General features: G+C 38.2%; 5 protein-coding genes across 5 annotated transcripts; all 5 read right to left on the bottom strand.

Moving 5' to 3' along the window:
- Positions 1–504: 504 nt before the first annotated feature.
- LOC112451016 (gastrula zinc finger protein XlCGF8.2DB-like) lies at positions 505–3,538 on the bottom strand. Its single transcript, XM_025008938.2, has 2 exons — positions 3,069–3,538; positions 505–2,185 (listed from the first exon to the last, which is right to left on the bottom strand). The coding sequence occupies exons 1-2, from the start codon at positions 3,142–3,144 to the stop codon at positions 1,194–1,196; spliced, it is 1,068 nt and encodes a 355-aa protein (XP_024864706.1). The 5' UTR covers positions 3,145–3,538; the 3' UTR covers positions 505–1,193.
- A 484-nt stretch (positions 3,539–4,022) lies between these two features.
- On the bottom strand, positions 4,023–8,030 carry LOC112451015 (gastrula zinc finger protein XlCGF26.1). The gene is made up of 2 exons (XM_025008935.2): positions 7,618–8,030; positions 4,023–7,001 (listed from the first exon to the last, which is right to left on the bottom strand). Exons 1-2 carry the CDS (start codon positions 7,700–7,702, stop codon positions 5,290–5,292), a joined length of 1,797 nt encoding a protein of 598 aa, XP_024864703.1. The 5' UTR covers positions 7,703–8,030; the 3' UTR covers positions 4,023–5,289.
- A 465-nt stretch (positions 8,031–8,495) lies between these two features.
- Positions 8,496–13,883, bottom strand: LOC108243900 (zinc finger protein OZF). Its single transcript, XM_025008937.2, has 3 exons — positions 13,549–13,883; positions 12,796–13,023; positions 8,496–9,714 (listed from the first exon to the last, which is right to left on the bottom strand). The coding sequence occupies exons 1-3, from the start codon at positions 13,598–13,600 to the stop codon at positions 8,642–8,644; spliced, it is 1,353 nt and encodes a 450-aa protein (XP_024864705.1). The 5' UTR covers positions 13,601–13,883; the 3' UTR covers positions 8,496–8,641.
- Positions 13,884–14,685: 802 nt separating this feature from the next.
- LOC108243929 (gastrula zinc finger protein XlCGF8.2DB-like) lies at positions 14,686–17,820 on the bottom strand. Its single transcript, XM_017429688.3, has 2 exons — positions 16,887–17,820; positions 14,686–15,989 (listed from the first exon to the last, which is right to left on the bottom strand). The coding sequence occupies exons 1-2, from the start codon at positions 16,972–16,974 to the stop codon at positions 14,935–14,937; spliced, it is 1,143 nt and encodes a 380-aa protein (XP_017285177.1). The 5' UTR covers positions 16,975–17,820; the 3' UTR covers positions 14,686–14,934.
- Positions 17,821–17,915: 95 nt separating this feature from the next.
- LOC108243927 (zinc finger protein 501-like) lies at positions 17,916–20,564 on the bottom strand. Its single transcript, XM_017429686.3, has 2 exons — positions 20,145–20,564; positions 17,916–19,782 (listed from the first exon to the last, which is right to left on the bottom strand). The coding sequence occupies exons 1-2, from the start codon at positions 20,221–20,223 to the stop codon at positions 18,551–18,553; spliced, it is 1,311 nt and encodes a 436-aa protein (XP_017285175.1). The 5' UTR covers positions 20,224–20,564; the 3' UTR covers positions 17,916–18,550.
- Between the last annotated feature and the right edge of the window lie 1,158 nt (positions 20,565–21,722).

Here is a 21,722-nt window from a genome sequence, read left to right on the forward strand (position 1 = left end):
TTATATTATATTATATTATATTATATTATTGGGTAGATTTTATTGCAAACTGTAATACCAGAACTCGCCAGCAGGGGGAGCTTATGTAAAGAGAACCATCACTTCAGTAAATTAAGAATAATTAAAAAACAAAAGACAGTTTTTCTTAACTTTAAATAGAGGAGTTCGTCAACAATATCGATAATCTTGGTCAATGCTTGAAAACATGTTTTTAAACATTTTTAGCAGCTAAAGAAGTCATTTATTTGACGTCGATGGTTAGCCTGAAACTAACAGCTAATAATGATGAACAACAAAATTTTCTTGCTTAAATCTGATTGGACAGCGTCAATCACGTGACGTCATACCATCCAATCAAAGTGCAGAAATTTTCCTCTTCCTTCCGCATGAAATGTTCAGGATGGAGGACTTTAAATACATCTGAAAACAAAGTAAATAACATTTTATAAATCTCTAAAGGCGGAGTGAGAATATATCTGGTGTTGTAGATGCAGACTAAATATTTATTAGAGCTGTAAGTGTGTAATTGAATAAAAAACACTGAAATGTTTTGCAGAATCATGCAGTAATAATTCTCTTAACTGAATATAATTTAACTAAAATGCTACTCCTTTTGAAGTTTTGAACTCTGTAAACTTTTTGTCTTTGTATAGATAATAAATAAATTAAATGTTTCTTTTTCAGAGTTCATTGTGTTCTTAAGTTTATTTAAATTAATATGTTTGTTATGTTGCTGTTGTTGTGAACGCATGCTGAATTTTACGTGATGTTTTGCTGCAGAACAAATTCACCTACAGGCACAAATAAAGTAACCTGAACCTTTTCTTAGAGTAGTTCAATAACTTAGAGATTGTATTTATTTTAACAGAGTTATTACTTCACAATTCACATTTATCAATGATGCAGAAACTGAATCACCAGGTACAGAGTTACAATAAAGAAATAAATCAGGTGGACAGGATCCTTGGTAATTTGACTTCCAATAAAATATGTTTTGTATACAAGCATAATGTGACAGTGTGCACAAACATCAAGCTGCTTCATTTAACATCTTACTAAAGTTATATTTTAGCCTCATTTACTGCTTTAACTGCTTCACTGTGCTGTTATAAAACCTCAGGGATAGAGCAGCCTTCCACTCTTAAAGCTGAAAAGATCTTCATCTTTTGCAGGTGAGTTTCTTCTGTGTCCCATCAAACGGTGCAGCTGAATGGTTCCTGTCCGTCGTGACATTTCATGTGAGAAGCTAAATAAATGGTTTTACTGAAGCCTTGGCCACAAACTGAACAGCTGAAAGCCTTTTCTCCACTGTGGACCCTTGTGTGGTTCACAAAGTCCTGTTTCCTCCTAAAGGCTGCTGTGCAAACGGAGCAGCTGAAAGGTTTTTCCCCCGTGTGGATTCTCATGTGTTCCACAAGAGCGTTTTTCCATTTGAAAGTGGCCTCGCAGACAGAGCAGGCGTACGGCTTTTCTCCCGTGTGGCTCCTCATGTGACGGCTGAGGCCTACACTGTGTCTGTAGCTTTGACCGCAGACGGAGCAGCTGAAAGGCTTCTCCCCTGTATGAGTTCTCAAGTGTTGCACCAAAGTGAATTTTCTTTTGAAAGTTGCGTCACAAAAAGAGCAGCTGAAAGGTCTTTCTCCTGTGTGGATTCTTGTGTGCTCCAAGTAAGAGTTTTTCCACGTGAAAGCTGCATTACAGACTGAGCAGCTGAAAGGTTTTTCTCCTGTGTGGATTCTCTGGTGTCCTAAAAGACATCCCCTGCGATTGAATGTTTTACCACAATCACTGCAGGTGTGCAGAGTCTTATTAGCGTCACATTTTACATCACAGGAGTTTAAATCTGACATTGGTTCGCTGCTCTCCTCCCAGTTCCCATCACTGACATCAGTCTCTGAAGCATCTGAAATGTTGCTCTCGCTGTGCGATTGTAAATGTGGATCTGAACCTGGTCCTTCTACAAAGACATTCATCTCTTCAGTTTGGCTGTGATGAAGCTCTGAGGGCTGAGGTTTCTCCTCATCATCTTCACTCTTCACAGGACAGAATATGAACTCCGTGATGTCGGCCTCCTCCTCTTCCTCTTTAATCTGCGGGGGCTTCTGGTCCTCCTGGTCCAGACCGGGACTCCAGTTCTGCTGCTCAGGAGGAAACTCCTCTTTGACCACCAACAGCTGCTGGACGTCTGCAGGAAACAGAAACACAGGTTTAAAAAGAAACTCATCAGCTCCTTATTAATACAACATTTTATCCAACTCGCCACAGTAACACAATCAATACTGTTTGTTGGTAAACATGATGTTTTAATGAGCTGTGATTTAGTCACTATTTTATACTGATTTAAAAACATTACTGCAAAACCATAAATGGTGTATATATAAACATAAATAGCAGAGGCAGACAGTTAAATTAAGTAATATAGCCAAAAGTCAAACAGTATCTCTATGACTATATCATACTATTTGTTCCTTATTAAAACACATATAATTGGGCATCATAAAAACTCTTCAGGTTTTTCATCTCTTCCCGCATTTTGTTTACTTTACAGTTATATTTGTGTATTTTTGTGCTAAACAAACTGAACTATCTCCATGGCTCAACATGCATTTCAGTTACCTGTTAGAGCTTTGGTTCAATTTTTATTCTAAAATTGTTTTAAGGGCTTAACTTTAACTATTTTTACTTATTTACTTTTGCTGTGCATCACCTTAGTCAGCATCCATTAGGCATAAATGTGTTATTAATTGACATAAAACCTTTGAATTTACAAAAGAATAATGGCCATTTTATTTTAATTTGTAAACACAAGGAAACACCTGTATATTATTTTAACTAATATGGATTTACCAAACCTGGGTTTAAGTAGGCCTGCATCATTTCTCTTCTATCTCATGACTATGTTTAGTCTTTGATCCCGTGGGCAATAAAGTGAAGACTATATAATCCTAAAATATAGTTTAATTTATTAAACATTCACTCTACGTGTGTGTCATCAATAAACAAAAATAGTAACTTAGGTTGAAATGACAGCAGGGCAGCAAAATGCACATAAGAAAAAACTTGATTACCTTTATTGTTGACTGATTCATCAGCAGCATTAAATTTCTGCGTCTTTAACGCGATCAGCTTCTGGATTTCGGACATTTTCGCTCCTGTTTCCCGACATCAACTTGTCACAAACTTGACCTGCTCTCCATCCAAGTGTCTCCTGGTTCCATCCTGTCTGTCTGCAGCTAGCATGCTAAGCTAACATCGGTAGCTCTGCAGCTACTTGGAGGTTAGTCCAAATTTTTATTTTATTTTTTTCAGAAACATGTTGAGCAAGACCAAATACTTTCAAAAGCCTTTACTGGATACAGAGGCTCAGATGATTTCAACAGTCTAAAGCTTAAAGGACTGTTTATATGAGCAGGTGACGCTACAAGTAAAGCACTTCCGTTGATATGCCACTACTTCCGATTGGGCTTCAAAATAAAAGTTCCAAAAAACTGTACGGATATTTATTGCTATTTTTATAAAGTTAGTTGGAAATCAGAACCGTTAGAGTCTGAAACATGGTGAAGGCTTTGAAACTTTTAATTTCATAAGAGTTATTTAAATAATTATAAATCAACTTTATATTTGTTATTGTTTGCAGCAGATCTATTAAATTTGAACATTTGAATTATATCCTAGTTTGTTGCAACATTTATCTGTTTAACATCTATTCACTTATGTTTGAGTTTCTGTTCCTACTGTGTGACAAGCTTTGCCTTTGAACCGTGATAAACGGATACCTGTCCTGTCAGTCTGATGCTTTTTCCACTTTACAGTGTTTAATATTTCATCTGCCATCTCCTTTTTTCTTTCCAATCTCCCTTAAAACAAAGAGTGAAATCATGAAGCAACTAAATCAGAACTAGAATTTTTTTTTTGTTCTGATGATTAGACTTCTGTAGAACAGAGGTTTGTTTATAGTGGAAAATAAAAAGTCTTATTCTAAAAAAAAACCCCAGTGAATCTTTGATTAACGACACAGGAGAACTGCAGCAAAGAACCAGGTTTATTAAGTTTACAAGCAGAAACCGAACAGGAAACACAGAGAGTGAATTTACACTGAACCTTCCAATCAGTCACAACATTTAAATACCTTTTACTGCAACTCTTAAGCATGTAGCTGTTTTTATACCCAACCATTACTAAAATTTACTGCTAATGATATAACATTCATTGTTGTGAGCTGTTTTGGCATTTTTCTACATTTTACAACAAAACTCAGCTTGCCCCAGCAATGAAACAACATGAAAATCTCAGAGAATTATAAAGGATTATTCTTTTGCTTTGTCATTTTGTACTGCATGGAAGAAAAACTCACACTGACTCACACACATAACTCACATAACTGAGAGTTCGTGTCGAACTGGTTTTGCTGCTTTCATTCTTCAGATCACTGCAGAGCATCAAGGTGCGTACTGTTGGCAACAAACCAGAAATGCACAACCCTAACCGTAAGTGATCATGCTGCCAACAATAAAAAAATATCAGGATTATAGTTTACCCTCATCATAATTTCAAGTGAAAATCCCAGAAGCTAAAAGTTCCTTTTTGTACCAACACCTTTAACATAAAGACATTATTTAAACTTCTTTTTTTTTATTTACAGTATATTTGATATTGTTTTTTATTTCCTTTCTTCTTTTTTAAAAAGACCAAAATGTCCATTTTATCACTCTACATGTTTGGGGAAAAGTTCATCTCTTAATAAAATGAGAACAATCATCATTCTGACCGATGAGAACATTCAAAACATAACAGACCCCGAGCCGCCTGCTCAGCGCTGCTCATATTCTCTGAGCTGTAACGAAACACATAGTTTAAAAACTGCTTTTTACGTAACAAATCACTGATGGAAGATTTTTCTTAAAAACAGTATAACTCTTGGAGAAAATCTAACTGTATATATCATGTGATATTTGTAAATTCAGGTGGTTTAATGAAGGTGGAGAGTGAAGAAGGTTACAGGTACTGTTGTCTCAATGGACTAACTCAAATAAAACCTATAGATGTGTGAGCCAAATACAATAAATTGTGCTTTATAGGTTAAAAGGTTTTGTCTTTTGTAAATATTCCTGTGTGATAAATGCAACACTGCTGAAGTTTTGACTACAGAGGATGGATCTGTGTGTGCTGCCTTATAACTGAACTGAATGTTGTTTCTTTCCTGTAGATTGTTTTGAGTTTCACAAAAGAATAAATTTATACGGTTTTAAATATTTAGGTTGTCTCCATCGTGGCATTTGGTGGAACCAGTTAGACCTTCTCTGGTTCTGACGTTCTGACCTCAGAGCAGCTGAAAGGTTTCTCCCCTGAGTGAATCCTCGCGTGTTGCAGTAAATTGTGTTTTGTTCTGAAATCTGCTTTACAAACAGAGCAGCTGAAGGTTTTTCCTGCCGCGTGCCTTTTCGTGTGCTCCACTAACGCGTCTTGCCTCTTAAAGGCTTTATTACAAATGGAGCAGTTGTACGGTTTTCCCTCGGTGTGACATCTCATGTGGCGCATTAAATTTTTCTGTCTGGTGAAGTTCAGACCACAAATCGAGCAGCTGAAGGGTTTTTCTCCCGTGTGGATCCTCATGTGCTGATCGAAGGAGTGTTTCCGTGTAAAAGACGCTTCGCAGACGGAGCAGCTGAAAGGCTTCTCTCCTGTGTGGATCCTCATGTGTTGCACTAAATTGTGCTTTTCTCTGAAGGCGGCCCCGCAGACGGAACAGATGGAAGATTTTTCTGCTTTGTGAGTTTTTTTGTGATCCAGCAGCGACGGTTTCTTCTCAAAATCTGCTTTACAAACGGAGCACCTGAATGTCTCCCCTGTCGAGTGGATTTTCGTGTGCTCCACTAAGTTCTGTTTCCATGTAAAAGCTTCGTTACAGACGGAGCAGACGTAAGGTTTGCCTCCAGTGTGACATCTCATGTGACGCAGTAAATTTTTCTTCCTACTAAAATTTAGACCACAAAACGAGCAGTTGAAAGGTTTTTCTCCCGTGTGGATCCTCATGTGCTGCTCAAACGAGTGTTTCCGTGTGAAAGAAGCTTCGCAGACGGAGCAGCTGAAAGGCTTCTCTCCTGTGTGGATCCGCATGTGTTGCACTAAATTGTGCTTTTCTCTAAAAGTGGCCTCGCAAACAGAACAGATGAATGATTTTTCTTCTCTGTGAGTTCTTTTGTGTTCCAGCAGCGATTGTTTCTTTTTAAAATCTGCTTTACAAACGGAGCACCTGAATGTCTCCCCTGTCGAGTGGATTTTCGTGTGCTCCACTAAGTTCTGTTTCCACGTAAAAGCTTCGTTACAGACGGAGCAGACGTAAGGTTTGCCTCCAGTGTGACGTCTCATGTGGCGAGTTAAACCTTCCCTCCGACTGAAGCGCTGACTACAGATGGAGCAGCTGAAAGGTTTCTCTCCTGTGTGGATCCTCATGTGTTGCACGAACGAGTGTTTCCAGGTAAAAGTAGCTTTACAAACAGAGCAGCTGAAAGGTTTTTCTCCTGTGTGGATTCTGCTGTGTTTTAACAGACGTGACTTGTATTCAAACGTTTTGCCACATGCAGTGCAGCTGTGTAACTTTGCCTCAGCGTCATGTGTCATATCAAAATCAAGAACTTCAATATTTGTTAGAGAGTGTAAACCTGGCTGAGGTCCACCGCTCTCCTCCCAGTTTCCATCGCTGACATCTGTCTCTGAAGACTCTGAAGTCTTGTCCTCCATGCCTGATTGTAAACACCAATGTGGTTCTGGTTCCACAGAGTCTCTGTTCTCCTCCTCCTGATTGAGATGAAGCTCAGAGGACTGAGGGTTCTCTTCGTCATCCTCACTCTTCACAGGGGCAGGACTGAAGGTGAACTCTATGATATTACTGTCCTCCTGTTCTTCTTTGATCTGCAGGGGCTTCTGGTCCTCCTGATCCAGGCTGGGACTCCAGTTCTCAGAAGAAAACTCCTCTTTGACCACAAGCACCTTCTGGACACCTGAAGGAAACAGAAACGCAGACCAGTTAAGTCACACTTCTGACTCTTTTGCTTTCTCTGCTCCATGTTCAATGATCAGATCACACAACAATACCAAACTACCCAGAGGCTGTTTGTTCCCTTTAAACTGGCTGAAGGCACCGGTGATACTGATTAAGGTAAAACACTTAGTTTTAATCATGACTAATGAAACAGTTAAGCCTTTTTAAGAGTACCAACAAACCTGTTCATGCTATTTTAGCAAATCTTTGTAAAATAAACGGCAAATCCTTTGTTTTCACAACATTTTGTTTTACCTAACACATACTAAAGGCATGCAGATGTATAATAAACATGTACGTTTACCTGAATAACAAGAAAATAAGTATTATTTCAATGAGCTGTAAAGATACCCATACATCTATCTGAGTCTGTTAAGATATTGTATTTTCTGTATTTTGGTGTGAGATTTGAAAGACTGGTTTTAAAAACATTACTGGTCACACTGAAGTACCTGGCAGTACTGTGCTGTTAATGTAAACATGGAATATTAATTTGACCATATTAATGTTATAGTTCATAGTAACAATAAGCTGCAGCTCTGTTATTATAATGACTTTAACAGATGGGACATTACCTTCAGGGTGAGATGATGGCTTCTCTTCAGCTGGACTGCCTGGTTCTTCATCCACCAACTCTTTCAGCTTCTGGACTTCAGACATTTTCACAAACTCAGCAGCAGCTTTGTCTCCATAAAGTCCGTCACAAATACAGCCTCCTCCGTCAAAATGTCTTTCTGACTCGCTGTGTTTCTCCGGTCAGCTAACATGCTAAGCTAACGTCGGTGGTTTGGAACCAATTATTCGCTGAAAATAACTGTAATAAATTGTTTATCAAAAAGGCGGAAAAACAAAAAGTCATTTAAGACACTTTGATTTGGCACACGGGTTTCAGGACTTACTAAGAATGAGGTAAAATAGAAAAACAGAAGGACGCGAAGCTCTATTTACATCGCCGCTGCTGTGATAAAATCACTTCTGGTCACGTGCAGACGCTCCTTCCGATCGGTCTTCAAAATAAAAGCTTCAAGTTTTAACACAAACGAGAAAGTCAAACACAGGATCCGTGATGAAAGTCAAAGTATTTTTTATACACAAACAAAACAGACATAGAAATGATTCTACGTTTCCATTTATGCAACAAAAGCTTTGTGGTTTATTTTATTTTTTAATACAGTGTAATGTACTGTGAGGAAACCATTCAGCACTTTTTATACTTATATTGTTGATATTGTACATTCTTTGTTTATGGTGGCTTCATTTCTTTTTCTTGTTTTGTTTTTTCTCTCCCACTGACTCCACCCCACCCTCCAACTTTTCTACTTACTACACAGTCTGACCTTGGGGTGATCTTGCTGGAATATCCGGTCCATGTTTGCCACTGGGTAGCCTTTCTCACAGCTGAATTATGAAAATGACAGGAAGCAGTAACTTGCTTTTGTAAGATTACTGATAATGTTTTACCTTCAAAACATAGCGTTAACACAGACCTGACCATCTGCTTTTATAGAGATGCTCACATTTGCCAGTGGTTAAAATATATCCAGTTTTATTTAATTAATGCATATCTGTCAGTTAAACAGCCCTAATTTGTGTCAACTATTACTTGTGTTGTCTTGTATGGTGTCTGGTTAAGTCACGTTTTCTGATGTAACCTGCTTTACAGATGGAGCAGTTGAAAGGTCTTTCTTCTGCGTGGGTTCTCTCGTGTCGCATGAAACTATTGCGCCACTTAAACGTTGACTTACAGATGGAGCACGTGTAAGGTCTTTCTTCGGTGTGACGCTTCTTGTGATTATTCAGAGTTTTCCTTCGCGTGAAGAAGCGGCTACAGATGGAGCAGCTGAAAGGCTTCTCTCCAGTGTGGATTCTCAGGTGTTCGTTTAAGGAAGGTTTTAATCGAAAAGCTGCTTTACAGACAGAGCAGCTGAAAGGTTTTTCTCCAGTGTGATGTCTTTTGTGACAATTTAGACTTTCTTTGACCTTGAAACACTGGCCACAGACGGAGCAGCTGAAAGGTTTCTCGCCTGTGTGGCTTCTCATGTGTTTCACTAAGTTAGATTTCACTGCGTAAGCTGCTTTACAGACGGAGCAGGTAAAAGGTTTTTCTCCAGTGTGGATTTTCATGTGGGTCAGTAAGGTGTATTTCTTTTTGAAAGCTGTTTTACAGACACTGCAGCTGAAAGGTTTTTCTGCTGTGTGGATTTTGTTGTGTATTAACAGATATTTCTTGAATTTGAAACCTTTGCCACATTCTGTGCAGCTGTGTAACTTTTGTTCGGTGTCATCACTTCGACCGCCAGCGGGAACTTTTTTGGTTTTCACAGAGTTTGAATTCAACTGAGCTTCGCTGCTCTCCTCCCAGTTCCCATCACTGACGTCCGTCTCTGAAGAATCTGAAGTTTCGTCTTCAGGATCCGATTCTAAATCCTCCTCTGGTAAATCTGGATCTGATTTTCTGACGGAGTCTCTGTTCTCCTCAGTCAAGCTGTGATGAAGCTCTGAGGCCTGAGGTTTCTCCTCATCATCTTCACTTTTCACAGGGACGTGGCTGATATAAGCCTCTGCCTGTTCCTCTTTAATCTGCAGGGGCTTCTGGTCCTCCTGGTCCAATCTGGGACTCAGGTTCTGCTGCTCAGGAAGCTCCTCTTTGACCACCAACAGCTGCTGGACGTCTGCAGGAAACACAAACACGGACAAGTTATACAAAACTGTAAACTAAATAAACTTTATCTTGAACAATTTGCACATTTTGGCCATATTTTCTTAACAGCTTTATTTTTGCTCATTGTGATTTTGCACATTTTCACTCCCCCCACATACAATATATTGACCACTAACCAAACCATACTTTTCCTTCATATGGACATTAATATTATTGCTAATGTTATCTTGTATGTTACCACTACATGACCGCTCCTGTTCTTTTATTTTTAGTTTTTTTATTATTGTGTTACTATTTTGTGAAGTACATGGATACCGCTCTGACAACCAAATGTCCATCCATCCATAGTTTGCATCCAACTACTCACCAAAAGCTAAATTGCAAATGTGTCGAAACATTTGACTGCTGCTGTGTGTATAAATATATTTTGCAGATTTTAGTTGAATTTCAGTTCGATAGTAAAGCAGTTTCTCCAGCAGAGGGCGCTCAGACCTCACTGTATCAGAGAGCTGCTTTCTGCTGCGCAAACACAGAAAAGACTGATATTTAATTAAATACACTAAATTTAAACTATGAGCCCCTTATTTTTTTAATTATGGCATTAATAAAACAATGCAAATCCAATCTATGCAATTTTCTCTGTTGTTACACATCTGTGGCCGATCCTCAAATAGATTATTTGTGACATATAACCTATAAATATGTGGAAAAAAAGTGTTTTACTCCTGCAATCATTCAGTGGAATCTGTCCTTTTATAACCAAACTCAAATTAAATAGGTTTGAATAGTTTTAGTCATTTATCAACATCAAGTCTGGACCTTTAGGACAATCTGCAGCTTCAGATTAGCTCTTTAATAAGTGTTTAAATTATAGTTTTCTTCTCCAAGGCTTCTTTTATGAACTAGCAAGGCTCCAAATTAAGGAGGTGTTACTCTGCTTGTCTGTTAATATAACTATCACCACTTGTCATGTTGTAAAAATCTCACATATATGCAATCAGGTCTGACATATTAAGACTGGTGTCATAAGATGTTTCAGAAACACGTCATGTGTTGGACGTGACACTGACACACAAAGCACAAACTTTGAGACCAAAGTTTTTGGTTTGGTTGTTTGTTTGTTTTTTGGTGTATGAGTGTGTTGCATAAAATAAAACTAAGACAAACGACTCTTTATAGCTTTAATTAGCTTTTTATAAATTACTGAAAACACAGTTAGTCTAAACAAAGGCCTCTTAAAATGTTCATGTATATTTTTGTTGCTTTTAAAATAATTAAGAGTTGATAAAATAAATACAAGAACATCCAGGCTGTTTTCGGTGTCTGGTTCTTCTCTAACACTTTCAGCATCTTCACACAACCACAGCAACAGTGTTTTCTGCACACTCTGTTACAAACACAAGCTGATTTTGAATCAGATGTCGCTCTGACTCACTGTGTTCCTCAGCTTCCTGCTTCCTAACAAGATGCTTCGATAATATCTGCAGCTGCGCAGCCAAATATTCACCAGAACAAACATTAATAAAGCGTGAAGGACACAAAATCCCCTTTGGCACTTCTATAACACACAGGTCCTAATGAGTCAGACAGGAAGCAACACACAATAACACAAGGAGGCACTTCCGCTGACGGGCAGATCCGCCTTCAAAATAAGAGCTCCAATTCTGAACGCCAACCACACTGAATGTGCAGGAGAAAAAGATTGCCTCAGATTTTTAAATGCTCATTATTTCCTTTTCTACTTTTGAACGGTTTGAGATGTAAAATGTTTTAATTTCTAGGATTAAACACCTGTGTTGATACACTGAAAAAATATAAGATATGTTAAAAAGGTCATCTACATTTTCAAACAAATTACAAAAGTTTTATTTTTTATTTAAATTATTGAAGAAATAATAAAATAACATGTAATTTGAATGAATCAAAACTTCTTTCTTCACCTTTTTTTGAATAAAAAAGAAAAATTTCAAATTTTTATTGCTTTTGTCCTAAATTCAGATTCTCATAAGAACTGGAATTATTCTAATTAATATTATAATTTTGCTCCTAGAATATAAAAAACGTCTTGAAAGAGTGTGTACTTCCATTTCACTGACTCTATATTTCTAATTCAGACTTTTGAATCAAATCAATGACAGAAACAGCAAAGCTTGTTGTTATAATATAAGATATTCTCCTTTTATCTCCTGAGTAAATACACTGTCATCAAGTTAAATAAAGATAATCTTTCCTTTACTATTTATTAGGGGTTTCTAACAGTCTAATATAATAGCTAGTGTGATCGTTACTGTTCCATTAGGGATAAAACATTAAGCCACATTCAGGGAACGGATGTGGCTTATCCACATTTAAGCCGAGTCTTTAAAACGTCTAAAAGCAGACATACAATTGTCTAATGTAATTCTTGCGCCGCAGCATTGTGTCCACTGTTATGTGTGTTGTCTCGTGTGTCTCACTAAGTCTCGTTTCCGTATAAAAGCTGCCCCACAGACCGAGCAGCAGAAAGGTCTCTCTCCCGTGTGGGTTCTCTTGTGCTCCATGAACGTATTGTGCCACTTAAAAGTCGCCTCACAGACGGAGCACGCGTAAGGTCTCTCTCCAGTGTGCAGCTTTTTGTGATTATTCAGAGTCTTTCTGTGCGTGAAACACTGACCGCAGACAGAACACCAGAAAGGCTTCTCACCGGTGTGAATCTTTATGTGTTCGATTAGGGAGTGTTTTAAACTGAAAACTGCCAGACAGACGCTGCAGCTGAAAGGTTTTTCCCCCGTGTGCTTCCTCATGTGCTGAACTAAGGTGCACTTCCACGTAAAAGCTGCTTCGCAGACAGAGCAGCTGTAAGGTTTTACTCCTGTGTGGATTACGTTGTGTTTTACCAGATATCGCCTGTGGCTGAAGATTTTACCACATTCAGTGCAGCTGTGCAACTTTTTACGAGCGTTACCACCGATACCGCCAACGGGCACTTTATTAATCCCTGAAGAGTTTAAACCTGACTGAGGTTCACCGCCCTCCTCCCAGTTCCCGTCACTGACGTCCGTCTCTGAAGACTCAGAAGTTTTGTCTTTAGGGTCTGACTCTAAACATTGACCTGGATCTGGACTTCCTACAGAGACGCTGTTGAGACGAAGCTCTGAGGGCTGAGGTTTCTCTTCATCATCTTCACTCTTCACAGGACAGAATATAAACTCCGTGATGTCGGCCTCCTCCTCTTCCTCTTTAATCTGCGGGGGCTTCTGGTCCTCCTGGTCCAGACCGGGACTCCAGTTCTGCTGCTCAGGAGGAAACTCCTCTTTGACCACCAACAGCTGCTGGACATCTGCAGGAAACAGAAACCTGTTAAAACATCTGAAGTACAGAATAATTCTATGATTTATCCAATGTAGCGTAGATAGATAGATAGATATTTTGTCACAGCATCAAATAATAAAACATCTGCAAAAGGTCAAAGCCAAATTAAGGGTATCTACAGTCTCAAATTAAAGTGAAACATGTATCTTTTAGCTGAGTTTGTCTCTCTATCAAATTAAATTTGCACTGAAAGTGAAACATGTATGTTTTCAGGTCTGACTTTGTACAATTTCTGTGAAAAGATTATATACAACAAGACCATGGGTTAGTTTTAATATGACAATAACATGTTTACTTGTTGGATTAATGGAAAACAGTGCATAACTGAAGTTATTTTTGTGTATGAATGTGTTGCATTAAATAAAACTGTGAGGCATGATTGTCAAATCAGTTTAAATGAGCCTCTGGGGGGTTTAGGTGTCAAAAAAGCACATTTATCCATCATTTCATCAATAAAATGTCTGATTTAATAAAACAAATTCAAGATGGTTACCTTCAAATTGAGAGAAACCCCGCTCCCCAGTTGGACAGTCTGTTTCCTCCATTATAGTTTGTTGTTTCTCCTCCAATCACTGCAGCATTTTCCTCTTTTCACAGAGACAGTCGCTCCTTGCTAACGGGATGCTAAACTAACATCAGAAGCAAATATTCATCAGAATGAACTTTAATGAGGAGGGGATGACACAAAGCCCACGCAGCCATTTCTGTATAAAACATAGGTTCTAAGGACCTACTGACAGAGGAGGGAACACAATAAAACAATGATGGAGGACTGTTATTAACATCGATCGCTGCCGCTGCGGCAATGACAACGTACTTCCGGTCATGAGTGTTTCGGTTGACCTTCAAAATAAGAGCTCCGTAAAGCCGCAAAACATCTGTGAATGTTTTGGTACACAAGACAGAAAGAGAAAGATATTTCTAAATTTCCACCAGTTTTACAAGATGTGTAGCAAATTGTGCAATTTAGCTAAATATAATATTCATTTCTCCATCTGTTTTTAAATATGCATTTTGTTGGTCTTGCACTTTTTTTATTATGGTGCCTTTATTTTATTGGATTTTATAGATACTTCAGTTCTTCTTCTATTTTTTTCAGCTTCCTTAAGCATTGCACAGTCTGTCCTTGGGGTGAACTTACTGGGATATCTGGTCCTTGAAAGGCTTGACTACCGTTTTGAATGTTTTCCACTTTTGAATTTTTTATTTTCACACTGCTGAATTATAAATTTGAACTCGTTTTGAAATTACTTGATAACTTTAAAAGCAGCGGTCACTCATGTAAAATCTCCGATGTCATTCCTCCTTGGTTTTGTGCTCATGCTCACCCAAATGTCCCAGTCTCGGACAAAACTACTTTTAAGGACATAATCCGTCATGCTGACTATAACTCTCAGCTGCAACTTTCAGCTCAACACGGCTGGCTAAGCAGGAAATCCTGCCTCGTAGTTTACCTCTGCTTACAACCAGACAGTTTTTTATTGCTCTAATTCATAAAAGCTTTGAACTGAAAAAGTGTAAACTTATGTTGTAGGTTCAGAACTTAACCCTTCTTGTTATGACTCAAGGCAATCTCCCAATGACTCCGTCTTCCATATCTAACAAGTAAACACACTTCTTCCAAGTCAGATTAAGTTCACCCTGTTTCCTTTATTATACCTTTTTTGGAAAACACTGGTCATTTCTTTTTAAATAATCTCATCTTGAATGTTACTGTACTGTTATAAATAAAACATAAATCACATACAGGACTCAGACATTCAGTATCTGACATTAAATAAACTTAAAATGAAACACTTAAGATGGCTTAACAAAACTCGTGAAATTAAAGACCATTAATGACTTGTGTGACTCTTGTGCTGGAGTGTTTGTTCCACTTTTACTTGTGTTGTCTTGTGTGTATGACCAAGTCACGCTTCCGTACAAAAGCTGCGTCGCAGAGAGAGCAGCCAAAAGGTGTTTCTCCTGTGTGGATTTTTTTATGTCGCATGAAACTAAAGCGCCACTTGAAAGTCGCCTTACAGACGGAGCAGGTGTAAGGTTTTTCTCCGGTGTGACATCTTCTGTGATTGTTTAGAGTTCTTCTGTATCCGAAACACTGACCACAGACGGAGCAGCTGAAGGGTTTTTCTCCTGTGTGGATCCTTTCGTGCTCCATGAAAGTAATCCTCCATTTAAAAGTCGCCTGACAGATGGAGCACGTGTACGGTTTTTCTGCAGCGTGGCATTTTTTGTGATTACTTAAAGTGCTTCTTTGCCTAAAACACTGACCACAGACGGAGCAGCTGAAAGGTTTTTCTCCGCTGTGCGTTCTCATGTGTTGCACTAAATTATCTTTCAGCGTAAAAACAGCTTTACAGACAGAGCAGCTGAAAGATTGCTCTCCCAGGTGACATGGTTTGTGACAGTTGAAACTTTTTTTGTGTTTGAAATGCTGCCCACAGATAGAACAGCTGAAAGGCTTTTCCCCCGTGTGTATTTTGATGTGTCTTGACAGATAGCGCCTGAGTTTGAATGTTTTACCACATTCAGTGCAGATGTGTAACTTTTGGTCGCTGTCATGTTTTGCACCAACAGGCACTTCATTAATAACAGCAGGGTTTAAATCTGACCGAGCTTCACTGGTTTTATCCCAGTTTCCGTCACTGACGTCCGTCTCTGAAGACTCTGAAGTTTTGTCTTCAGGATCTGATTCTAAACACTGATCTGGACTTTCAGCAGAGACTCTGTTCTCCACAGTCCAGATATGACGAAGCTCTGAGGGCTGAGGTTTCTCTTCATCATCTTCCCTCTTCATGGGTACAGGATCGAAAATAAACTCTGTGATATCCGCCTCCTCCTCTTCCTCTTTAATCTGTGGCGGCGTTTGGCCGTCCTGGTCTAGACCGGGACTCCAGTTCTGCTCCTCTTTGGTCACCAACAGCTGCTGAACATCTGCAGGAAACAGAAACACAGGCAAGGCAAACAGTTTTAATGTAATCATTAAAGTCATCAAAGACAGAAGTAGCTGTTATGTTGTCAACTCAAACGGGCAAATTCAGAAGCTGACCTACAGTAAATCTCCATGCCTTGATGATAAAACTGTTCTGATATAATTTACATGGAGGAAACTTTAATGATGTATTCTGATCCTGTCTCAGATTCATTACTACATGACCTGTTTGTCTCCATCGAGTCAGACAAGTTCAAAACAACGCTTAAAAGTATTAGAGTAAAAAGCACTGCAGCAGAATTATTATAATAAACTCAACACATACAAATATAGGTTTAATATTCAAGTCTTGTCATCAAAATTTTACTTGCTTTTAAATTTATTTATAATATGGCCCCTCTGCCACTGCAATTATCTGTACTTGTGTCCAGTTTTTGTTTGTTTAGTTTTGAGTTATTAATATATGGAACACATTTAAAGATTTAAAGAAAAAAAATAGTAACTAAAGCTGTCTACATTAATAAATGGCTGTATTTGACAATTGTATAAAATAAAGTTGAATTACTTCGTTTTTTAATCTGTGGTAACTGAGCAAAGGAGAAGAGTTATTTTAACTCTGAACTTACATTTCATCTATTTGATTTGTGTTTTATATGCATTATGTACATGGGATTATGTAACCAAATAATGAGTGTGCTGCATTAAAAAGCTGTTACAGCTGAATCTTTAATTTATTGCTTTAATTGGCATTAGAGTCAGCTGTTTGAGACAATTCATTGACCAAACAATTATTCTACAAAGAGTCTTTTAATGTAATGTGGTGCAACAGTCACATGGTTCTGACATGATGTTAATCAAATTAATAATGAATAAATAAAGTAAACAAAAGAGAACATTACCTCCAAGTTGAGAGAAAAAATGCTTCCTAGTTGGACAGTCTGGTTCTTCCACCACAGTTTGCTGTCCTTTTTCTAACACTTTCAACATTTTCACACAGTCACAGCAGCAGTTTTCTTTATAAACTTCATCTCAGTTGTAATCTTTCTCCCCATCAGTGTTTTTCCTGAGTTGCTCACTTCCGTCCCTTTTTTCTGCTTTCAGCTAACATGCTAAGCTAACATTATTATTACCTCTATGGCCAAATATTCATCAGGACAAATTTTTAACAAAAAGTAAATAACGCAAAGTCCACTCGGGCTTTTATAAAACACATAGGCTCTAATCTGGGTTCGTTTAGAGAAGAGAAAAACACGCAATGAAACGAGGATGCGGGACTGTTTACATCTCTGCTGCTACGACAAAACCACTTCCGGTCAAGGGCAGATGATCGTTCCTGTTGGCCTTCAAAATAAGAGCTCCAAGACGGAACACAAACAACAACACCGACCAGACTAAACATGAGCAGAAAAATGCCTAGAAATTCAAAATATTTTCAAACGAGTGTGCCTGTTATTTCTCTTTTTTTAATTACCAGAGTAAACAATTTAAAAGATAGAGTTTTAAAACAACTTTTCTTCCTATCTTAAAACTCTTTTTGTCGAGTACAACCTCTCAAAAAAATCTTTGCTCTCAGAGTCAGGCTTATTTATAACTGGTGTAGATTTTAATCATGCATTGTAATCCAAGCATAGTTGAATCAAAAATAACTAAACTTCTTTTTTGATTCTCTAAGACATTTCACTTCACTTCTCGCTCGAGGAGCTTTCTCAACCAACCTGTTAAGTAGCTTCTTGTCAAGAATCTTTATAATTCTAGCCTCACATTTCTGATTCAAACCGTCTGCATCTGTCACTAACACAGAAACAAACTTATCACAACATTCAGGATCATTATACACTTATTACACTCAACACAGTCATAACAATCTAACATATCTGACAAGTAAACACAAAGACAAGTTATGAGTCAAATAAAGACTTCTTTTATCATTTCTTTTCAGGAAAAGTTTATTTCTTTTCTAACAGTCTCATCTGCCACTTGAATGTTGCTATGCAGATATAAATAATACATATAAATCATACACAAAAATAAAAAAAATGTGGAACTTTGTGACATATAAAGTAGAGGTGGAACCGTTTATGAAAACCATGGTTCGGTTCATATCACAGTTTTGGGGTCTTGGTTTTCAGTTTGATTATTCTTCTTTTTTATTTTGTCAACATTCCAGCAGATAATCCACCATTAATGATTTTTATATTGTTATCCTTTTTACATTTGTTATCCTCTTCCTTGCCCTGTCAGATAACGCTCACTGTAATTCTGCACAAAGCAATCCGACCCATAAACACAACACTTTGTTTATCTTTCTCACACTGTCTGTACAACTTGCCTTTTGCACGACTGACCTGGCTGCTGCGCTCTGCCTCTTCACTAGATCACTGGAACAACCTGAACTGAACAACTCACGCGGGTCTGAACCAAGACAAGCAAACAGATTTTCTCCCATAAACTGTTCCACCCCTAATATAAACGTAATATGAAATGTTGCCACTTCAGAACATCCAAAATTAGACATAACAGACTCACAGCATGTAACTCCTCAGCTGTAGCATTGTGTCCACTGTTACTTGTGCTGTTTGACATGTCTCACTAAGTCTCGTTTCCTTATAAAAGCTGCCTCACAGACAGAGCAGCTGAAAGGCTTTTCTCCTGTGTGGTTTCTTTTGTGTTCAATGAAAGCATTGTGCCACTTAAACGTCGCACTGCAGACGGAGCACGTGTACGGTTTTTCTCCTGTGTGACATCTTTGGTGATGGCGTAAGTTTTCTTTGTACTTGAAGCACTGACCACAATCGGAGCAGCTGAAAGGTTTCTCTCCACTGTGTGTTCTCATGTGTTGCACCAAGGAAGGTTTCCATTTAAAAGCAGCGTTACAGATGGAGCAGCTGAAAGGTTTTTCTCCTGTGTGGATTCGCATGTGTTTCATTAAAGCATATTTCCATGGAAACGCTACCTGACAGACAGAGCAGCTGAAAGGTTTTTCTTTATTGTGGCTTCTTTTGTGACTATTTAAACTGTCTCTGTGTTTGAAACACTGACCACAAACGGAGCAGCTGAAAGATTTTTCTTCACTATGTGTTTTCATGTGTTTCACTAAAGAGGGCTTCCATATAAAAGCTGCGTTACAGACAGAGCAGCTGTAAGGTTTTTTATCAGAATGGCATCTCATGTGGCGAGTCACGCTTTCCTTTCGACTGAAGTTTTGACCACAAACAGAGCAGCTGAAAGGCTTCTCTCCAGTGTGGATTCTAAGGTGTTTGTCTAAGATGTGTTTCCATCTGAAATCTGCCTTACAGAATGCACAGCTGAATGGTCTTTCTCCAGTGTGGATCCTTTGGTGTATTAATAAATATTGCCTGCGTTTGAATGTTTTACCACATTCGGTGCAGCTGTGTAACTTTTTATCACCATCTTCACTTGTTCCACCAACAAGCACTTCATTAATATCTGCAGAATTTAAATCTGACCGAGCTTCGTTGGTCTTCTCCCAGTTTCCATCACTGACATCGGTGTCTGAAGAATTTGAAGCTTTTTCCTCAAGATCTGATTCTAAATACGGGTCTGGTTCTGGTCCCACGGGGTCTCTGTTCTCCTCGGTGTGGTTGTGATGAAGCTCTGAGCACTGAGGTTTCTCTTCACCATCTTCGCTCTTCACGGGACTGAATGTGAACTCTGTGATATCAGCCTCCTCCTCTTCCTCTTTAATCTGTGGGGGGTTTTGGTCCTCCTGGTCTAGACTGGGACTCCAGGACTCAAGAGGGAGCTCCTCTTTGATCACCAACAGCTGCTGGACATCTGCAGGAAACAGAAACACAGACACAGGAAACAGTTTACTTGCCATCATTGATCAGACCAATCTTATATTTTATCCAAAGCTGCAAATATGAAACCAGTAAGCATGTAGCCTTGTGTCCTAACTCTGTTACAGCTGGGAGGTAAACCTTCTTAGATCAGTAAGAGATTTATATTAATCGTTGATTTTCATGAAGTAAGCTGAGCGAGTTAGTGATGAAGAAAACTGGAGATTTATGGTCAAAATGCTATTTTTCCTCCCAACTCTCAGTTATGTGTAGGTTGATCCATGACACATTGTTACTATGGAATGTCTAAGACACCCAAAAAGGTAATTGATTAAACAAATAGGAGTGTATGATTACCATCAAGTTGAGAAAACAGCTGCTCTCCATTTGGACAGTCCGGTTCTTCCACCATGGGTTGTCTTTTCACTTTCAACATCTTCAACCACGGCAGCTATTTCCTTTATATACTCTACCACAAACACATTCTGCTCTAAGTCAAAAAATTGTCGTCCTTATTTGATGACTTCCTCACTTCCGTCCCTTCTATGTGCTTCAAGCTAACATGCTAAGCTAACGTCTGTAGCTCCGCAGCCAATTATTCATCGGAACAAATTGCTACAGAGTGAAAAACACAAAGTCCCGTCGGGCATTTTTCTAAGCAGCACAATGGTTCTAATAAGTCCCTCAGAAAGGAGGTAACACGGAATTAAAAACGGGTTCAGGATTGTTTACATCCATCGCTGCAGCTGCTGCTACGAAGAAAGCACTTCCGCTGACGGGCGGATGTGTATTCCGAACGGCTTTCAAAATAAAAGCTCCAAAACTTAACACCAATTACTTATGTGATGGGTATTTTGTTTGTTCGTGTTTTTTTTAAGAAATACAAACATACTGTTGATTCAGCTACAGTTCCACATTTGCTCTTAATTTATTTTGTTTTACTAATGCTATACTAATACTATTCATGAATGCATTTTAAAACAATAACCAAATACTTAAAAATTGCTAAAGAAAAAAATGAGCTAGTTTTTATCATTTCCTTGTATTTGGGATGAAGCAAATATGACATGAAATGAAATATAACAACTTTTATTTAAATTTTATTATCTTTTATTTTACTTAATTTTAACAAATATTCAAAGACAATAAATACTCATTAGATCTTGAGTCTTGTAAACCAGTTTAAAAGCAGAACAACAATGGAAATAAACAGTACTTTCTCTGATGTTCTTATGCTGTATTTTCACTCCATTTAGTCAAATTATTTGACCTTTTTTAGGTGAATGTGTTTGTTAAATCATACTCTACAGATTATGTTTTTTTTTCTGTATGAGTCATAGATCAGTGTTCAAAGGCTTCACAAATTACATTTCTACAAAATAATCAAGTACAAAAACCGGACTAGAAACAAGTAAAAAAAAAAGCAGCCGATGTTTTTAAAAATACCATTTTCTTGGTATGGCTGCAAAGAAGAGTCCTTAAGATGCTTCTAATTGTTCATAAGTGCACAAAAAATATTGATTTCCTGCAAACGAAACACATCATGAAACCATAGGAAGTTTGACACAAGCGTAATGAGTCCTACATCATCTTCAAACTTCACACGACTCAAAGTGTGCTCTGTAATATCAGCCTTCCCTTTTTCCTGTTTCAGGTCTGAGGGCTTTTGGTCCTCCTGGTCAAAATCAGGGGTGGAAATTAAAAATTTTGTCCACCAGCCATAGTGGCTGGTGGACATATAATTCAAATAATCGGTTCCCCCTCTAAAACATGGGACAAAAATAGTTTACCAAAAAGTCCTTAACTGTGTTTACTCCTCTCATCATGGACAACAAGTCCTGTGAATTTGGAGACATTTGTTCTTTTTTTGCAAAAGTTACCAGGGGGAACCAAATATTTCCGCCGTCTGAAATAATCGGTTCCCCCTCTAAAACA

The sequence above is a fragment of the Kryptolebias marmoratus genome, linkage group LG5, assembly GCF_001649575.2.
Source record: "Kryptolebias marmoratus isolate JLee-2015 linkage group LG5, ASM164957v2, whole genome shotgun sequence".
Classification (NCBI taxonomy): Eukaryota; Metazoa; Chordata; class Actinopteri; order Cyprinodontiformes; family Rivulidae; genus Kryptolebias; species Kryptolebias marmoratus.

What these genes read in the sequence shown, in the direction of transcription:
- LOC112451016 (XM_025008938.2), bottom strand. Translation starts at nt 3,144, where the DNA reads ATGTCCGAAATCCAGAAGCTGATCGCGTTAAAGACGCAGAAATTTAAT. An exon ending in TGAATCAGTCAACAATAAAG is followed by an intron (nt 2,186 to 3,068) that starts GTAATCAAGTTT and finishes TGTTTCCTGCAG; the next exon opens with ACGTCCAGCAGCTGTTGGTG.
- LOC112451015 (XM_025008935.2), bottom strand. Translation starts at nt 7,702, where the DNA reads ATGTCTGAAGTCCAGAAGCTGAAAGAGTTGGTGGATGAAGAACCAGGC. An exon ending in GCCATCATCTCACCCTGAAG is followed by an intron (nt 7,002 to 7,617) that starts GTAATGTCCCAT and finishes TGTTTCCTTCAG; the next exon opens with GTGTCCAGAAGGTGCTTGTG.
- LOC108243900 (XM_025008937.2), bottom strand. Translation starts at nt 13,600, where the DNA reads ATGGAGGAAACAGACTGTCCAACTGGGGAGCGGGGTTTCTCTCAATTT. An exon ending in GGGTTTCTCTCAATTTGAAG is followed by an intron (nt 13,024 to 13,548) that starts GTAACCATCTTG and finishes TGTTTCCTGCAG; the next exon opens with ATGTCCAGCAGCTGTTGGTG. An exon ending in TGTAGGAAGTCCAGATCCAG is followed by an intron (nt 9,715 to 12,795) that starts GTCAATGTTTAG and finishes TGTTTCCTGCAG; the next exon opens with ACGTCCAGCAGCTGTTGGTG.
- LOC108243929 (XM_017429688.3), bottom strand. Translation starts at nt 16,974, where the DNA reads ATGTTGAAAGTGTTAGAAAAAGGACAGCAAACTGTGGTGGAAGAACCA. An exon ending in TTTTTTCTCTCAACTTGGAG is followed by an intron (nt 15,990 to 16,886) that starts GTAATGTTCTCT and finishes TGTTTCCTGCAG; the next exon opens with ATGTTCAGCAGCTGTTGGTG.
- LOC108243927 (XM_017429686.3), bottom strand. Translation starts at nt 20,223, where the DNA reads ATGTTGAAAGTGAAAAGACAACCCATGGTGGAAGAACCGGACTGTCCA. An exon ending in GCTGTTTTCTCAACTTGATG is followed by an intron (nt 19,783 to 20,144) that starts GTAATCATACAC and finishes TGTTTCCTGCAG; the next exon opens with ATGTCCAGCAGCTGTTGGTG.